This window comes from Thamnophis elegans, chromosome 3 (genome assembly GCF_009769535.1).
Source record: "Thamnophis elegans isolate rThaEle1 chromosome 3, rThaEle1.pri, whole genome shotgun sequence".
In the NCBI taxonomy this organism is placed as follows: domain Eukaryota; kingdom Metazoa; phylum Chordata; class Lepidosauria; order Squamata; family Colubridae; genus Thamnophis; species Thamnophis elegans.
Window position 1 is genome coordinate 132,645,724 of NC_045543.1, and position 19,658 is coordinate 132,665,381.

General features: G+C 38.8%; 1 protein-coding gene across 3 annotated transcripts in view; it reads right to left on the bottom strand.

The window, feature by feature from the left end:
• Nucleotides 1-5,085: 5,085 nt before the first annotated feature.
• The window catches only part of NEDD4L (NEDD4 like E3 ubiquitin protein ligase), a 343,050-nt gene continuing 328,477 nt past the window's right edge, over nucleotides 5,086-19,658 (bottom strand). For all 3 annotated transcript variants that reach the window (XM_032214570.1, XM_032214569.1, XM_032214568.1), the window contains 7 exons: nucleotides 15,252-15,325; nucleotides 13,120-13,180; nucleotides 12,187-12,246; nucleotides 11,362-11,469; nucleotides 11,072-11,168; nucleotides 8,777-8,849; nucleotides 5,086-6,575 (listed from right to left, as the gene is read on the bottom strand). In XM_032214570.1, the coding sequence (XP_032070461.1) occupies nucleotides 6,473-6,575; nucleotides 8,777-8,849; nucleotides 11,072-11,168; nucleotides 11,362-11,469; nucleotides 12,187-12,246; nucleotides 13,120-13,180; nucleotides 15,252-15,325 (576 nt within the window). In that variant the 3' untranslated portion in view covers nucleotides 5,086-6,472. The remainder of the gene's footprint in view (nucleotides 6,576-8,776; nucleotides 8,850-11,071; nucleotides 11,169-11,361; nucleotides 11,470-12,186; nucleotides 12,247-13,119; nucleotides 13,181-15,251; nucleotides 15,326-19,658) is intronic.

Consider the following 19,658-nt stretch of genomic DNA (forward strand, 5'->3'; position numbering starts at 1 on the left):
ATACTGGTTTGGATGTTTTTTTTTTCTATTTTGCTTCACTTAAGAATTTTGTTTTTTTTTAAAGCCTGGAATATAAAGAAGATATAAAAATAATTCAAAGAGGGTTGTAATATCAGAGGGAAAGGAAGTAACACTGCCACTTGGAGACTTGAGTCCTGGAAACATTGCCATTTCTTTTTTTGCTTTGATCATTTTGACTTTGCACTTCAAGGTTCTTCAGCTTGTTTGTAGAGAGTGATAAAGGGAAGAGCATGGGTTGTTGATACAGGTGCTCTTTGGGAGCTTCATTGGCAGCTGGGGAGAAGTGAAAACAAAGATTTTACTTTGAAAGATTGATCTTAAATGATCAAGATTGATCTTTAAATGATCTTGCATCAAATCTAATAAAAGTTTTGAATGCTAGAGTGGTTGCGTTTACCAGTTGGAAGAATGGCACAACATCAAAAAGAAACCTTAACATTGCAAAAGATTAAGTTTGAAATTCAAAAATTATTAGAAGTAACAGAGAAAATTGAGAAGAGATTGGAAAACATAGATTGTAAAACAGTAAAATTTGATGGAAAAATTGAAGATGTTCAAGTGGAGGTTAGAGTCCTAAAAACTGAAGGGAAAAATGAACAGAGAGACACGATAATTGTTAATACCAACAGGGAACTGAGCATGGTGGAAATGGAAAGAGTGGAATATGGAAAGGGGAGATAGATGGACAGGAGCTCTAACCCAGATTTCAAGGTATAGAAGAAGAAAAAGAGAAGAATTGATGGATCTAAGGAGAGAAATTTTGTCAGAAGCACTATTGATAACCAAAGATAAGCTGATTAAAGAAGCAGATGGAAGGTTTCGAGATTATATAAGATATGCAACAAGCAACAAGTTGCGAAGAGAAGTCCATACAAATCTTATTAAGGAAACAACCAGAAGACTAATCCCACAAATGGCAAAAGACATAAGACTGCACTATTACTGGAAAGACACAGGTTGATATATGAAAGCTTATAATAAAAAATTTAGTTAAATTTAGAGCATTATGTAAAAAATGAAGTGATAATGGATATAGTTAGATAAATAATTGATAATGATAACAATGTATACATATGTATTGGTTTGATGAGAGGAAATTTGATATAAATTGCAAATGGTGACTACGAAAGGAAGTTTAGAAATTCTGTTATGTATGAAAGCTTATAATAAAACATTAAGTCAAATTTAGTTAAAATAATGTGTGTGTGTGTGTATATGTATGTATGTATGTATGTATGTATGTATGTATGTATGTATGTATGTACTGGTTTGATAAAAGGAAATTGGATATAAATTATAAACAGTGATTAAGAAAGGAGGTCTAGAAACTTTGTTCTTAAATATAATCATTTTTAAATTTAGAACATGTCATAAAGATGTAATGTTACCGGATGATAATGGAAACAGTTAATGAAATGCCATATGTGGTTTTTCTTTAAAGTTTGGAATATTTTATATAAAAGGACGTAAAAACAATTATAGTCAAATGAAGGTTGAGATATGATGATAGTAATATATATAAATATATTTGATTTAAAATATGTAACTTGATATGAATTGTAGGTGATGACTGTGGAAGGGATGCACGAAAGTTTTTTGTAACCAATTGACACACTTTCTACAATTTGTAATGGAAGATGGTTTTGTGATGTTTTTTGCGTTTTGTTTGTCTGTGTTTATTCCAAAATAAAAAATCCATATTTTCAGATTATGCAACTCATTTATTGTATCTCATAATTCTCTTTGGCCTTCCCTGTGTCTCTGGGGTAAAAGATTTAGACTTTTCTCAGCATGATACTTTGATCCAATACACTTCCTTTTACACAACATATAAGAAATAGGGTTGTTAAAATTGTGGTATGCAGGTGGGATGGGGGAGGTAGAAAGGAAGAAGTACTTCAACAAGATTGCACCCAACTGATAATGTGACTAACTTTTTTCCTGGGAATTATGTGGGTTATTTTTTTTCCAAAGAATATGCTCATCTGAGCTTTGCATTATCTTGCTAAATATTTACTGACCTTTTTTTCCCCTGTGTTACAAAATTGGTCCTTTCAAGTCTGGGCATAGAATGATTAGGCATTTTTACACTAGTTGTTTATTTTTAATTATTGCTTTTTTAAAATGTTGGACCTCATCCTTAAGCAATACTTCAGCCACTGAGTTTTTAATCCTCACAAACTATTGTGATATCCTAAGGTAGCGATGGCGAACCTTTTTGGCACCGAGTGCCCAAACTGGAACGCATGTACATGCGCGCCAGAGACCGGAAACACAAAACCCAGTTGCCCGGTGTGTGCATGCCTGTTTTTGGAGCGGATTTCTGGCTGTTTTTCTGCTGTTTGCAGGCCAAAAATACCCTGGCCTGAAAAATGGCCTGGGTTTTGGCCATTTTTCAGGCTGTTTTGCAGCGCTCCGGGGCCCACGAAGACCAGGTGCCCGGCGTGCATGTGCGTGCCGGAAACCAGAAGAGCAGCTGGCAATGGCGCAGGTGCCCACAGAGAGGGCTCTGTGTGCCACTTCTGGCACGCATGCCATAGGTTTGCCATCATGGTCTTAAGGCATTCCTTTTTTCTGATCTCCCTTTTCCGTTAGGTTTTTAAAAATTAATTACCATTTCTTTTAGAGTATAAGACATACCTTTTCCCCCCAAAAAGAGGATGAAAATGTGGGTGCGTCTTATACACTGAATACAGTATTTTGGCCTCTTGAAACCTCGCCCCCTTTGCAAAAATAGCTGTTCGTAGCCTTTAGGAGGCTTCTAGAGGGCTCTTGGGGGCTGGGGAGGGCAAAAATGAGTGAAAAACGGGTCTTTTTTGCTCGTTTTTGCCCCCCAGCCCTGAACATGCTACAAGCCTCTTAAAGGCTATGGATGCTCTTTTTTGACAAAAATCAGGCCCGTTTTCATGAAAAACGGGCCGTTTTCAGGAGGTTTGCAGAGTGCAAAAACTTTTTTTTTAATTTGCCTCTTCAAAACCTTGGTGTATATTATACTCCAGTGCGTCTTATATTCTGAAAAATATGGTAATCCTATATTTCAGCCTTTCAGATCTGGCTGACCATGCTGCCTCAAGAGTTCTGGAGTTGTAATCCCACTCATCTGGAATGCAACTTCATGGAAATCTAGTTACCAGAGACCAAGCCTGACTGGAAGAAATCCTTATTTCTGAATGTGCAAGAATATATTGCCAGCCCAGGTGAGACAACCATAAGTTGAGAAATGAATGACTATCTGTTCTTTCAATGTACCTGTGCACTTTAAAGTGATTTGAGGAGAGTTTACTTTTGCAGACTGTCATCAAATCATTTCAAAATGCACAGGTAAGTTGAAAGAACCAAAAGGGAAAAAATGCTCTATGCTACCATGGATAGCCAGTAAATTCAATTAGCCTTGCATTTGTGGTATAAGGTAAAGGTTCCCCTCGCACATATGTGCTAGTTATTCCCGCCTCTAGAGGATGGTGCTCATCTCTGTTTCAAAGCCGAAGAGCCAGTGCTGTCCAAAGACATCTCCATGGTCATATGGCCGGCATGATTAAACGCCGAAGGCGCACAGAATGCTCTAACCTTCCCACTAAAGGTGGTTCCTACTTTTCCACTTGCATGTTTACGTGTTATCCAATTGCTAGGTTGGCAGAAGCTGCGACAAGTAACTCACTCCGTTACGCAGAGTTCACTCCCTTACATGATGCCAGGGATTCGAACCACTGAACTGCCGACCTTTCCGATCGACGAGCTCAGTGTCTTAGCCACTGACCACCACATCTCTTATCTGTGGTATAGCAACATCTAAAAGGTATGCTGAGCTTAGAAGAAATCCAGGTAACATGCTTGTCTTTACTTTGAGCCAGAAGGTGCTTCTGTTATAAACTAGGTTTACCAACATTTTGGAGAGAATCTAGTGAAAAGAAAGACATGGGGGGGATGAAATGATAGCAGTGTTTCACTATTTGAGGGACTGCCACAAGGAAGAGGTGGTCAACCTAATCTCCAAAGCACTTGAAGATAGGCCAAATTAATCAAGGAGGGAAGCAACCTAGAACTAAGGAGAGATTTCCTGACAGAACAATTAATCAGTGGAACAACTTGCCCCCAGAAATTGTGGGTGCTCCATCGCTGGAGTTTTTAAAGAAGATGTTGGGCAGCCATTTGTCTGAAATGGTGTAAGATCTCCTGCTTGAGTAGGGATTGGATAGAAGACTTCCAAGGTCCCTTCCAACTATGTTATTCTACTAAATTAAGGAAGGGGGAAAGAAAAAGGGCAACACCACTACTAAGAATCTTGTTTGTGAGAATACCTACAAGTAATTACTCAATCAGGGGCATTAATTCCGGCAAACAATGTATCTTGGGTGAGTACATTTCTAATTTTCAGATAGTGTTGATGGCCAGTACTCACAACATAGTTTTCACTGGATGGATATTTTCAAAATGGCTGCCTTGCAAATATAATTTTTCTCAAGCTTGTTTTGCCTCTGAAGATGCTTTCTTTAAGTATACCCTCTCTCCCAAATCCATGGACAAGTCGTCATATATCTACCCAGCAGTTTCTAAAAATGCCTGTGAAGCCTATGTGATGACCAGTTCTATCACTGGGAGCAAGGAAGCAGTGAACAGTGTCAAAGCTTGTCCTTTGCTTAGCTCAGGGGTTTCCAAACTTGGGAACTGTAAGACTTGTGGACTTCAACTCCCAGAATTCCACAGACAGCCATGCTGGCTGTGTAATTCTGGGAGTTGAAGTTCCCAAGTTCTTAAAGTTCCCAAGCTTGGACACCCCTGGCTTAGCTGAATAGCAACGTGTCCATTGATTTTTCCTTGAAATCCATATTTAGAAAAACTTAAAACTTGTATGCCCTAGAGATGTTTAGAAACTATCTAGCATCATCCTAGTAGGCTATTTAAGTCTGCAGCCTTGTTGGGTTGAGTTTAGATTTGAGGGCAAAATCCCGCAAAGCCACATTTGCTCAACTTTTTGGGTTATGAAATATGTTCTGCTCCGAGTCGTCTCCCCATGGATGAGAGAAAAATCTGTTTGTTCTTTCCCTCTTAAACTATTACATAACATTTACAATACAGGTATTATCATTTATTCATGCAACATGTCATACGTTATAAAACTGGCTAGATAACTGCATTTATTAAATAAATTTTGGTGTGGGTGGAGCCCAACACCACAAAATACAACTAAAATCGCTAAGTTCATCTCTCTCTCTCTAGTTTTTTCTGTACTTCATTAGCCATTGCCAGAGTTCACAACTGAAAGATATTGCACCAAAAAGACATGGGCAAGGAGAAGGCATACTATCACATTAATATTTATGATTAAAAAAAAAAAAGATCTCCATGTGGTACATAAAGTGCTTATAGAAGTGGTGCAATCAAAAATAAAGGGGAAAAAATCTGTCTCATTTAGATACTAACAAATGCATACAAACAGAAAAGTACTTTTTACAGCCTTGAGATCAAGCAAGATCAGGATTCATTCAAATTGCCTCCATTGTGAGAGGAAAGAATGGGTAAAAGTCATTATACAACAATCAATCAAACATTCCCCCCCCCCCCATGACAATAGTGCCCAAACCCATCACCAAAAATGCTAAAATACATATAAATACTATTAAGAAATAGGGAGGCAATTTCATTATTGAAGGAGAGATTTGGCATGCTGGAATATGTCGTGATTTTCCTGTGAATATCCAGGCAATTTGTAGAAATATTGTCTCCACCCCATCACAAATTTTGCTTTCGTTGCGGTTTGTGAAATCACAATGCACACATTTAAAAAGGCATTTGGTACTTTAGGATATTTCCAATTGCAGAAAACATCTTACAAAAAAAATATATTACTTATTCTAAAAGACCAGAAGAGCATGATGCTAAAAACAACAACGAAAAAGCAGATTTTGGGGAGAACAGAACGCTTATGATGGCATACATACACAGTCTAGACAAATTAAGAGGAAACAAAATGAGTTCGTTCTTCCAGTACATTATTGGGTGTTTTTTTTTTTAATTGCAAGGAAATAAAACTTGAAAAATCATTGTTCCAAAGTAAACGTGAACTGTAATACTATACCTGTAAAATGATTAATTCCATTCATTGCCATTAAAAAGTATGTAAAACATTTATTAAGGGCTTTTGCCTACAGAGGCACGACATAAATAGACAAGTCCTGCTGAAATGTCATTGGAGTATACATCAACCAGTGGGTAATTTGTTGTGGAAATTTCAGAAATACTATCCACAAGTGAAAGAAAGTTATTTCCCATTGCTGGATTCAGACATCGCTCCATTGTGCAATCGTTCTGCTCCATATCCTGAAAAAAGTCTGCTGGAAAATCAAAAAGTGCTTGCAGAACTTGCTCCGAGAACAGAATCTTTGTTTTACTAATAAGATAACAAGAAGAAGAATAACAAGATGAAGAAGCAGCAGCAGGAGGAGGCGCCCACTTAATCCACTCCTTCAAATCCTTGAGCATTTTCAACGGCCATTAGAAGTTTCTCTCGCAATTCTTCAAAAGAGTCATACGGAGGTAAGTCAAGGCGATTAAAGCTGCAAGGGAAGAGGGTTGGGGATTGAAGTAAAGGTAGGATTGTGCTCGTTTCAAATTAAGTATCTGGTTTTTCAGAGTGTGGAAAGACTCATGGCATTTCATTGAGGAATTTCACCTTTTTTTAAAAAAAAAACATTTGAAAGGAACCTCTCTTGAGAAGGACCAATGAACAAAATTCCTAGCTAGATGTTCAGATAAAATGGGGTCAGCTCTAATTCTGCAGTGAATCTGTGTGTAAATGTAATCCCAGGGCCCCCAAACCATGAAAAACTATGATTTGTGGTATTACATTTAGCCAATTGTCAGGCTAAATCTGACTTCCTATGTGGGCTTGTAGAGAACAGAAATGGAAGAAAGAGGATTAGGTTGTCATAGCTTGATAGATTTCTTAGGTGGAATTCTGTAGGTTACATAAGTAAAGGTTCCCCTTGCACATATGTGTTAGTTGTTCCTCACTCTAGGGGGTGGTGCTCATCTCTGTTTCAAAGCCGATGAGCCAGCGTTGTCTGAAGACATCTCCGTGGTCATGTGGCTAGCATGACAAAAATGCTGAAGGCGCACGGAATGCTGTTACCTTCCCACCAAAGGTGGTTCCTATTTTTCTACTTGCATTTTTATGTGCTTTCAAACTGCTAGGTTGGCAGAAGCTGGGATAAGTAACGGGAGCTCACTCCATTATATGGCGCTAGGGATTCAAACTACAGAACTGCCGACCTTTCTAATCGACAAGCTTAGTGTCTCAGCTACTGAGCCGCCGTGTCCCTACAGTCATAACCAATAACGGCTTTAGCTTTTTCTCCATCAAATCCTCTATTTTCTTCTACCAGTCCTCTCCCTCTGTGCCATTTCCCAATTTATTCAGAAATACCTCCCAACACTGAGATGTAACTTTTCAACAGAAAAATGCTAAACAAAATGGTAGCTTACTACCACGTTGTCCCAAAAATAAGACTGGGTCGTATATTAACTTTTGCTCCAAAAGATGCATTGGGCTTCTATTCTGGTTAGGTCTTATTTTGGGGAAAATATGGTAGTAAATGCACCTATCTGCCTGACAATCTTAACTGGGGCTTATTTGGGGGGTAGGGCTTATATTACGAGCATCCTGAAAAATCACGCTAGGACTTATTTTCCAAATAGGCCTTATTTTGGGGAAAACAGGGTAATGCTTAGTTCTTTCAAAGAGCCTAAGATTGCTTCTGAAATGTCCCTTGTTTCCTTGAAGGGAACTTCTTTGGGAGAAAGAGTGACAGATTCCTTGGCTTGTATGAGACTGGAAACCCCTTCCAGATAATTTCATCTAAGCACAGAGATATCTCGGTGGACCCATTGAAGAATACACTTTCTTCAACATGTATTTCAATAAGTTCTCAACATATGCAGTTTGTGACAATGAGAAATCTCAGTAGAGGCCTTTTTCATTCCCACATTTTCTCCTTCTTCCCCTCCAATTTTCTAGAGAAGAAGCAGGCCTCTGCTCTTTCAGATCTGTCTCCTCACTTTTATTCCCCCCCCCAATTATTCCATTAATGAAAGAAAAAAAATGCCTACTTTGAAAGAAGCGCATTAGGAAAAAAATTAAAACGCTTATCAAATTTGACTTCTTTCTATAGACTTTTTATTCTTAAGAGTTTTGGTAGACTGCCTTAGAATTAACATTAGCTAATATTTCTCCTTTTCTGAACTACTCTGGAAATATGGCATAACAGTCGCCTGGAAACTTGCCACATAAAAACCTTCAGGATTGGCATGTGGGAGATGATCTGATTTCCTTATATCTGTAACCACAATATATTAAAAATGGGGATTGCCCACACTGTATGAACCAACCAACGTATGTTTGTAAGGAGTGAGTATTCCTTAACAATTGGTGCTCAGAACAAGGTACTGTTATCTCCCCTAATTATTTTTTTTGCCCATGAATTTTATGGAGCGAATTTTATGGAAAGAAAAACAGTAAAGTTTTATTGCTGGGTCTTCTTAAATGTCTCCCTTTTCAAGATTTTACCATAGTCTTAATAGCAAGAACATTTTAATTACTGCTTTTTGCATCCATAAATACGCACCTCTAATATATGAAAAATTAACGTGGAAGGTTTACATAGGGAAGAACTCCCATCGCATTCAACTGAAAGTGCATTCCTTGGAGATGTCTAAATTTAATGACTGTAAATATAATGCTTGATGTTTTATTACTCACCAGGTGTGAGCTCTGGGTAACTTCTCAGGGCTTCCCCATTGCTCTATTGTAAACAGCTGAGGACCGTTTGAACCTGGTTCAAGAGAAGGACATAAATGGGTCAGATGGTCATATGAACAGACTTATAAAATTGCAGCTTGAAACACTGTCCACTTCTTTGACTTCAACTCTGCTTTTCAACCAGCTAGGAGTTTCAGCAATCCCAGTATGCCTAGAGGAGAGGGAGGTTGATGAAGACTGTTCTAACTCAGCTGAGATCTCTAAAGGAGAGTGGCTTTGATTGGAAATATGTCTAAGAATGTGTGTGATAGGAGTGAATAAAATACTTTCCTTATGAATGAACTGAACTATGAAGAGGAAGCCAAGAATTAATTAAGAATTAAGTAGATCAAAAGGATCAGGATGCTGGGAACAAAATCATATATATATGCTTAATAGTGAATTAAACCCCAAACCAGCCAGTCTGTAGGGTTTAAAGTAGAAGAAAAGCCCAGATACTTCTGAAAGACTTACCCCCTTTATACCATGATTAAGACATGCTTAGTATTATGAGTTGAGAACAAATGAATGAATGACCATCCATCCAGCCATCCATTCATCCATCCACTCACCCACCCAACCATTTCATCCCTCCCTCCCTGTAGACATTCTGTGCATTTTAATCAAAATTCTGTGAATGCCGAATGCTAAATTCCAATCTTCAGCAATTTCCATTGAAAAGAGGATTTGATTTAGGAAGAAAAGCTGAAAAGTTCAATATCTGGAATCTTGGCAAGTTCTTAGTAGGAGGAGCTACTTTTACCAGAAATGATCATCATCTGATAGTGTAATGTTGCTTTATATCTTTCACAGAGTTGCACTTTAGTATCACTTTTCCAACCTTTCCAACATTAGCAGCAGAGTGGCCCCAAGGCAAATATATTACCGAACACATGCAGTGGAGCAAGCAGTAAAGGATACTTCCAAGTGTACTCATGTGTTACCACCACTACACAAATCGCATTGGTTGCCAGTAAGCTTCCGGATTAAATTCAAGGAGCTGGCCACCACTATAAAGCCCTTCATAGCATAGATATTGGTTATCTGAAGGATCATCTATCTCCAGTGGCTTCTACCAGTCCATTATGTCTTGGGCAGAGTGGGTCTGTCATAAGGGGTCAAGAAAGTGTTCCTTCTGTCATGGCCTTCGTCCTCTGGAAATTTATCCTCCACCCCGAGACAATGACAGTGTCTTTTTTCTTGGAGCTCCAGAAAGTCCTTAAGGCCTGGCTATGCTCCTAGGCCTGAGGGTAAAGGGACTGTTATCTATTGGGCCCATCCACTTCCCATCCCAATGTTGTACTGTCCGTACTTCTAATTGTTGTAGTTTGTGCTGCCTGTTTCTGCTAAGTTTTACTTGTAACTGTTTTCTGAGGATTTTGTAAGCTGTTTGGTTGTGGGCCTGGCCCTTTGGAACTCCCCCTACCCCATGGACATCTGATTTCCATGTTGATAGCTTTCCGAAGCAGTTCAAAACAGAATTTCTTCTAGAGGAGTTTGGGCCATGATACTGTCTTGGTTGGCTTATACCTTCATAAAAGATGTAGAGACTCTAGAAAGTGTGCAGAGAGGAGCAACAAAGATGATTAGGGGACTGGAGACTAAAACATATGAAGAACGGTTGCAGGAACTGGGTATGTCTAGTTTAATGAAAAGAAGGACTAGGGGAGACATGATAGCAGTGTTCCAATATCTCAGAGGCTGCCACAAAGAAGAGGGAGTCAAACTATTCTCCAAAGCACCTGAGGGTAGAACGAGAAGCAATGGGTGGAAACTAATCAAGGAGAGAAGAACCTAGAATAAGGACAAATTTCCTGACAGTTAATCAGTGGAACAACTTGCCACCAGAAGTTGTGAATGCTCCAACACTGGAGGTTTTAAAGATGTTAGATAGCCATTTTTCTGTAGTGGTGTAGGGTTTCCTGCCTAAGCAGGGGGTTGGACTAGAAGACCTCCAAGGTCCCTTCCAACTCTGTTTTCCTATTCTATTATACTTTGTAATTCAATTTGTACTATTTTTATTCATTGGTTTGTGATTTTTTTAACTGTGTAGTTTTATTGTTTACTTTTTCCTGTGAACCACCAAGAGACCTTAAGGATTGTGGAGGTCTCTAAATGGGGTTAATAAAGAAATATTTTCATACCATTGTATTGAGGATGGAAAGAATAGGCCAGTGTTGCTTATAAGGGAGCAATTTTCAAGGCATCCCATGCAAATAATTAGAGATAATCAAAATCACTTTCACAGTAACTCACCATAAAGTTCAGCAAATCCATTCATAGGCACTCGTGACGTCCCAGTTACAAACTGCAAAAGCCGGATACGTTTTTCAGCATCCATCAGTAAAACAGCCTACAAAACATATCATTATGGAAGCTGATGAATGAATTACCAGTGAATCTCACACGGGCTTGCTGTTTTTAATCAGGACTTTGCAAGTGATAAGGTAATTTGAGAACAGGCTTCTGATCTTTTTTTTTTTTTTTTAAAGAAAGCGGTCAAATGTTGGGAGTTAAAGCCCAGCATCAGAATGAATCATTGTTACCTTCCAAAACCACTGAATGACAGGGTGGTTTGGACAATATCCGTTCTTGTAGATTGCATGTTGTCTCCAATCATTCACATCAACATCGCCAAGACCGCACATTAGCAACTGTGAAGAAATGACATTGTTGAGAAAGGAAATCAGGACATGGACTATGAACCATTTTTTTACTATCTGTTGTGGACCCCCAGTGGCCAGTGGAGCTGGCATCAGATTTGGACAGTCCTGGAGTCTGGGGAAGGCTCTGATGAGGGCTCTGTGTCGGACGCAGAGAGGGGGCCAGAGCCGTAAGCCAGTTATCATCTGCCTTCAGAGTCAGACATCAGTGAGGCAGACAAACAGCTGGAGCCTGTTCCCAGTGTGCGCATGCACAGAGTTGCCAGATGAAGGGAACAGCTAAAGAACAGGGGTCGACTTGGGAGTAAGGCCACAAGCGGACAATGAATGGCCCCTCCCAAAGGAAATAAAAGAGGAGCAAAAGGAGAGTAGAGTTTGCAGGTGACAATTAATTCGCTTAATTGGTTTGTCCAGACTCCTTGCCAAGTTTTGCAGATATCAACCTGACAGCTCTCCAAGCCAGATAAGGTCTGTGACTGTAAATCTAAATTTAGCTGGCAATAGGAACCCTGAAAACACACGTGTGTTATTAAAAAGCCCCATCTAAAACAAGAGACTTGTAGGATTGCTATGTATGTGTGGAGAAATCTTTGCAGAATTTAGGCCAATAAGTTTTTTCCCCCTCTCCGCTCAAAGCATGCAAGGATCTTTCCAACTGCTTCCACCAAAGAAACCCCTACTTAAAGACAACATCAAAAGGCAACTAACCTCCACTTCGTTTTCATCGAAAATTTTAATTAAGTCAGTGGGCAGGAGTTCAGTAAATCCCTGAAACCAGAAAGGGGGGGGGGGGAGAGAAAAACAAATGGATTGCAATATATTTTCAATATACACACCTCGTAGTTTAACACTGCTGATGCATTTAAACATTTCAAAATAAAAGCTCAGAGAGGAGCTACAATGAACAGCTTTTAATTCAGAGAACTTTGGTGATGTGGGGAGACAAGTGAAACACTGGAGGTCTGGGGAGGGGTGTTCTGTAATCCCAGACACTTCCACAGGGAGTTACTCCTTCTTGCAAAGAGTAATTCCATGTGGCAGATTGTCTGCATTCAGGTTCCGAGGTCTGTTTGAATTGGAGCTAAAACGGTATATATGCCAATCAAGGAGGGAAGAAAGAACGACAGACAGGCAGCCTTCACCCATTTCTCCTTTGTTTCTCAAATTGGAACACGAAGAAGGATCATGCTGAACTCAGAAGGATTTGGTGGTGAAGGAATAAGGGTGATTTTGAAAATGAAGTTCAGTATTCTGAAGTTATGAGCATATGGCTGGGTCCTACTGCAATGGACAATTTATTCTCTGGGCCACTATTTTATTTTTGAAGGCAGGACATTCATCTCCTACTCCTCCCTCCCCAATTTTCCAAACAAAACCCACTGTCTTCCTTTGATTTTCCAAGGGTGTAGAAAGAAGAAATGGAAGATGGCTCTATTGAGCTGAAGGAAGGGAGGGATTTAAAACATTCGTCTAGGAATCTAGGAAATGCAGCACTGATTTTTCATATGTGTCCACATAAACTCCTAGATGAATATTTTGAATCCTTCCCTCCATTCCCTGCCTCCCTCCTTCCCCTTCCTCCCTTCCCAGAATGGACCAGGGGACAAAGACAAACAATGAATTGTCAGTGAAATGTCTCACCTCAAGAAATGCATTCATCTGCTTTTGAACCCTGCTGACAAATCTCCACTGGATGACTAAGCTACAGGAAGCAAATAAGAATGCAATGTTTCATTAGGAGAAAACACAATCATTTGAATAGCTTAAACCACGTTCCCTAACCTTTTCTGTGTTTCCATCTTGACCTTCAATAATCCTTCATTTAATTTAAACAAAACAGTAAATAAAATAGATGAGGCAAATACAATCTTCACATTTTAAGATCCGATTTTACTATCTGCAAAGCTCATGAATACATAAAGCCTTTGGGTAATTCCTTAGATGCTCTTTCATAGTCCAATGGGATGGTTGTAGAATATTATTGATGAACTTAAAGGAGTAATTCAAAGAGAACTTTGTTCCATTTTTTATATTTGGGTATTTAAATAGATTTGTTTATGTCCCTTAAAGTGCAAGATATAATCTTTCCAAAAGAGATTTGCAGTGTAGAGATGGCCTAAAATTAACTTCGTGTTTTCTATGAACTCAATGCATTGTATTCATTTAATAAGAATTTAAAACTATATTTAATAGCAATAGCAATTGGACTTATATACCGCTCCACAGTGCTTTACAGCTCTCTCTAAACTGTTTAGGGAATCAGCCAATTGCTCCCAACAATCTGGGTCCTCATTTGACTCACCTCGGAAGGATGGAAGGCTCAACCTTGAGCATGGTGAGATTTGAACTGCCAAACTGCTGGCAGACAGTAATCAATAGAAGTAGCCTGCAGTACTGCAATCTAACCATTGCATCACCGCGGCTCTTAAAACTACTTATAATGGGTACTCTGAGGTGATAAGCCTACATTTCATAAATAGGACACTAAACCAAACTCTCTTTCCATCTTCTGTTGAATGACCAAAAATGAAAAAAGAAGATCTATTAGCATAATATGTTACCTTCATATTAGGGTTCCTGCAACTCTAGACGCATTCTCTACCAAAAACTTCTACATTTGCTTAAACATTGGGCAAGCTGCTGCTTCTATTTTATTTTACAGATAGTCCTCACTTATCAACGATAATGGGGACTGGAATTTTCATTGCTAAGCAACAAGAACTGTTGTGGGCGTGGTTTGGGTACTGTGGCACAGCGCGAAGACAGGAGGAGGGGATTCTCGAGAGAAGAAGTGGAGGGAGTCGCAGCAACGTACAGGAACAACTTGCAACTTCATTCTGGTTGGTTGCCAAGCATCCAAAACATAATCACATGACTGCAAAGATGCTGGAATGGGTGGAACTTCAAGGACCAATTTTAAGTCCATGTTTCAATGCCACTGTTTGAATGGCTGTTGAATGAATTTCTCGGGAACTACCTGTACTTTAAAACTCTTTTTCTGAAAACCCTATTCTCTAAACCAGGGGATTCAAACTTGATTTCATTGAGGGCCACATCAGGGTTGCGTTTGACCTTGAGGGGGCATGGCTCCCTTGACTTGACTCCTTTCAGGGGTGCCTGTGGCGGCCCAACGCTCTACCAGTGAAAACAGAGCTCGGGAGGAGTATGCACGGTCCTCCTGAGGTCCGTTTTCCCTGGCAAAGACATTGCGGGCCAGTACTTCACTGTTTCCGGGGAGGTCCCCCCAGGCCAGATCTAAGCACCCCACATACTTTGATAGGTGGAAACGATGTTTTACACGGAAAAACCAGGGGGAGAGATCATCCTGATGATGAAAAGGCTCTTTCTATAATTTCCCTTTTGACTGGGGCCAACAATTTCATTTAAGCCTTACTGAAGGCAGCTTAGCATTTTGTGCTCTATTTTAATTACAATAGGATTTGCATTCATTTAACCTGCTCTGTCATCTATAATAGTGAGGAGGTATAATTTTTTAAAATAAATAAACAGAAACAAATGAACACGGAACTGGGATGCCTAAGTCTGCAACTGTTTCTATAAGAGTTTAAATTTGTATGGTTTCTGTGATGGTCTTCTTGAAATCCATTTTCACCTTCTAATCCATCCCAACTGCGAAAACATTAAATTGACAAAGTAAATATATATATATATTTACTTTGTCAATTTAATGTTTTCGCAGTTGGGAAATGTATACATACATACATACATACATACATACATACATACATACATACATACATAATAAAACTTACTCTATATATTCCCTTTTATTTTCATTTGTGACCATGATTTCTGACCCGTTTGGCTTCAAGTCAACTTGATATGTCTGCAAAGATAGAAACATAAATAAATAGATGTATTTTAGAATGATTACACCGGTTAGTTACGACACCTACTAATTATATTTTGAAATGTACCATTTCTCTGCTGTTCTGATACATATAATGTGGGTCAAGCTCCAATTTTAAATTTCCTTTTAGTTATTTAATTATTTTAGTTTTATTGAAAAAATATTCAGGGTTTAGGTTCCAAGAAGGGTTGAACAGATGTGGTGTAATTGATCAATCCAAATCAAGCACCGTGTTTCATTAACAAGCTAAAGGGAAGACAGATTGGCATGTCATCTGCTCTGTTATAAAAGGATTAACAGCATTCCCTAGGGACATCAATGGCAGTTTTTGGAATACCAATCAAGAACAGTTGGGCATCTCTGCAGACCCAAGAGCTTTGCGCTAGCTGTAGGATTAAAAGAAAATGTATGGCTTAAACATCCTCAAACAAAGTAATAAATTCCATGGGAAAGTATGCTGATCACGACATTTGTAAATTCAGTTTTACAAAGTAACAAAGAGTACAAAGAGAAAAAAAATTGCACATTGCAATTTTTTGTTATATACCTGCATAACAAGGTAAATCTAAAGCAATGTGTTTGGATAAAAGTTGAGCCACACATGTCTTTGCACATTGTTGCATGAAACGAATCTTAACTCTCCCAAAGGTGCTTTTTTCAAGAAGCAACTGGACTTTCTGGTTTTTCTTGGAAGATGTTTCGCTTCTCATCCAAGAAGCTTCTTCAAAGAAAAAGCAGAAAGTCCAAGGTGAAAAAAGCACTTTTGGGACAACCATGACCTGGGTGACTGAGAAACTCCATAGACATTTAGAGCCTTAATTACGGTATGTTTTCAACAAATACACACACAGACACAGACACAGACACAAAAATGGAAGCTGATACCTAAGAAAGGCAAAATCTACTGTGCACATTTTCAACAATTAATTAGCCAGGATAAATAGAAACCAAGAAACATGTACAAAACTGTAACTGGCAAGTGAAGAATACCATACAAGGAGTTAAAGAAACCAGTTATCTAAAATCTAACAGGATACCAAAATTTTAGCCACTGGGCACTAGATCCCAATTTCATATAATGTAACAATTTGGTATTTTTTTTAAAAAAAATAAGCTGCTTAAAATTACATGGTGTTTTATTTGAAAATGGAGTGATTGTGAGACTTAGTTATTTTAAAATATTCTAATCATTTAAAATGTACTGTTTAAAAGCCGGAGGGTACTGCCCAGGGATACTACAGGTTCTCAGCTCCCAGAATATAAAAATAATATAAAAAGTACCCGAAACAAAATTTTAAATGTTCTACGTATCAGTCAGGGGTGGGTTCCGGCTGCCGGTTCGCTCAGGGATACGCTGTGCCCCCGCAGTGCAACAAAAATTGCTCTGCGCATGCGCAGAAGACAAAAAACAAGATGGCACTGCCAAGAGAACCAGTTCAGGGACGTGGCAGGCCTGGGTCGCTGCCGGTTCTAGTGACCCAGGCCGCCAAGTTACTACAGGTTCCGCTGAACAGGTCCGAATTGGTAGGAACCCATTTCTGATATCAGCCTCGCAAAAGAAAGTTGGTTTAATCCAAGGAAAGGAGATGGAGAAACAAGTTAGACTGCAATCTAAATCTAATTTCAAATCAGCTTCAAAGAAGAGTATTTATTTGATATAACCAAGGTACGACATTCTAGTACTGTTTACATTATGGCAGCTTTTGAGTGGTGGGGTGGCCTAGAGGTGGAGCTCTTGCCTCACAAATAGGAGGCTGTGAGTTCAATCCTAGGTAGTGGCAGATATTTCTCTCTTTCTGGGTATGATGAGAATAGATCTGCCGAATATAGCTCTGCATTGGTGACGGGAAGGGCATCCAGCCAGTAAACACACAGCCCCATTTAATGACCCAGACTCCACCCTGTAAGGGATTATGGGGGTCATTAAAAGATGATGACAATGATGGATGCTGCAGCATTACATTTTCAAGGTTGCAAATAATCAACATAGTTAAGGGATTAAAAAATAAATGTTTTGAGAAACTCAAACCTGCATATACATTGAATTTAATGTTTTTCATTCCCACATTGTGGGAAAACTCCAAATTAGGTGTTAAAAAAACATTACCATGTCAGGGCAACTTAATTATAAAGAAATATAATCATGGGCATGCTTCTTTCCCCCGTTTCAGGTCTGAAATAAAAACTGACCTCAAAAGCACTGTACTACAAAAACAACAACAAAAACCGTAACAACCGCAACAACAATAGCCCATTGGAGAAGGGGAGCTAATAAACTAAAATTAAAAATAATGATTTATTGTGCCTATAACATCTACCATACATTCTAGTCTTCCGCTAAAAACTTTCATCTTTGCAATGAAGGATGCTACAATGGACAGATACTTTTCCAAGTTCATCACAAAAGCTTACTCATTTGTGACTTCAGAAGTGGCAATAAGCTGTTGTTAAGGTACATTCTGGCTAACAAGTTTTTTCTCAAATTATAGCATTTCACAGGAACATCAAGAGTGACTGTTAGCTTGTGCGGGTTACCCAGGAAGGACGTTTTCATACCTGACATTAAACACTGGCAAAGTTAACTAACACATATGAAGCTTCTTAATGAGAATAATTCAGAGAGAAACATTACTGTGATACAATCTCCAGCAAATGTAGAAGTGAGATTTATATAAGATGCTTGTAAAAGAATCACAAGTTTTAACTTACAATGCTTTCATCCTCGTTCTATGTGAAAGAAAATTCAACGGCTAAAGGTTTAAAAATCTATTCATGACTGTGATAGAAAAAATTGGATATTTCTTCTTGTGCAAGAAATCTATATATCACACATTTTTAATAATTACAATTTAATCTATATACTAGGTACATAGAATATATTACCTACTCTTTCTTCCTTCTGTTTTATATTATATAGATAGCCAGTTCTACATAGTGGTTAATATCAATAGCTATTATAGACTTATATAAAGCTTTACAGTGCTTTAAATCCCTCTCTAAGTAGTTTACAGAGTCAGCATATTGCCCTCAAAATTTGGGTCCTCATTTTACCAACCTCGGAAGGATGGGAGGATGAGTGAACCTTGAGCCTGGTGGGATTTGAACTGCCAAATTTCAGGCAGTTCTTCTGTTCAATATGACACCCCTGATCTATAGTTTTGCTAAGAAAACTGTAGGGACTAGTCCAGCAATCGCCAGGAATCAACACTGACTCAAAGGCCCAATGTGTGTGCGTGTGTGTGTGTCCTTTTCAATCCATGTGTGTACATGTGTTTCTGGTTGTAGGTATACATACATACACTGCATACATATAAGTTATATACTGTATAAAAGTAGGCAGCCCCCATAGGCCAATCACAATATGCTTTCTTAATTATCTTTTTTTGCCATGGAAAATGTTACTGTATTTATTTAATGCAGGACTTGTTTTTAATTAGAAGAATTTAGAAAGCAACAAACAATTGAAACATTTAATGTAATTTGTATAATAGTCTGTGAGGAATTGTGTGTGTTTGTGTGTGTTTAGCCTCCCCCTGTCTGTCTGTCTGTCTGTCTGTCTCTCTCTCTCTCTATCATCCATCCATCCATCCATCCTTCCATCCTTCCATCCATCCATCCATCCATCCATCCATCCATCCATCCATCCATCCATCCATCATCTATATATGCTGGTCTTGTTATATTTGGGTCTTTCCTGTGTAAGATTGAGATTGTCTTGGCAATGTTTCAGCGAGGTCTCACTCGCCATCTTCAGGCTGGGTTTTGGGCTTAAAGTGTAATTGGAGATGCCGTCTTTCTATAAATCTTGGTGGTGGGGGGTGTGTGGAGTGCTGGCTTTGTTTCAGTAAGTGGAATGATTGGTTGTGTGGTTGTATCATGATTGGTAGATTGGTGCTGATTGGTGCTGGCTGTGTGTCTATTGTTGTTTCATGTTGTAATGGCCTGGGTGGTGGGTGGGGTTCGTTTGTTGACTAGGGCTGGTTTCCAGATGTCTGGTAGGTGGGAGGTATCGTCACGTTTATTCATGTTGTGGGAGTGTTTCTCTATTTCGATAGCTTCCATAATTATTCTCTTGTTGAAGTGTTCTGTTTTGGAGATTAACCTGGTTCCTTCAAAATTAATTTCATGTCCTGTAGCTTTAAGGTGCTAGAAAAGGGAGGAAGTTTTTTCTTTTTTTCTTACTGCGTTCTTGTGTTCTGCGGATGTGTGCATTTATTCTCCTGTTCGTTTGTCCTATGTATGTTGCAGGCAGATTTTGCATGGTATTTCGTAGACTCCTTGGTTTTCTAGCTGGATTTTGTCTTTGGGT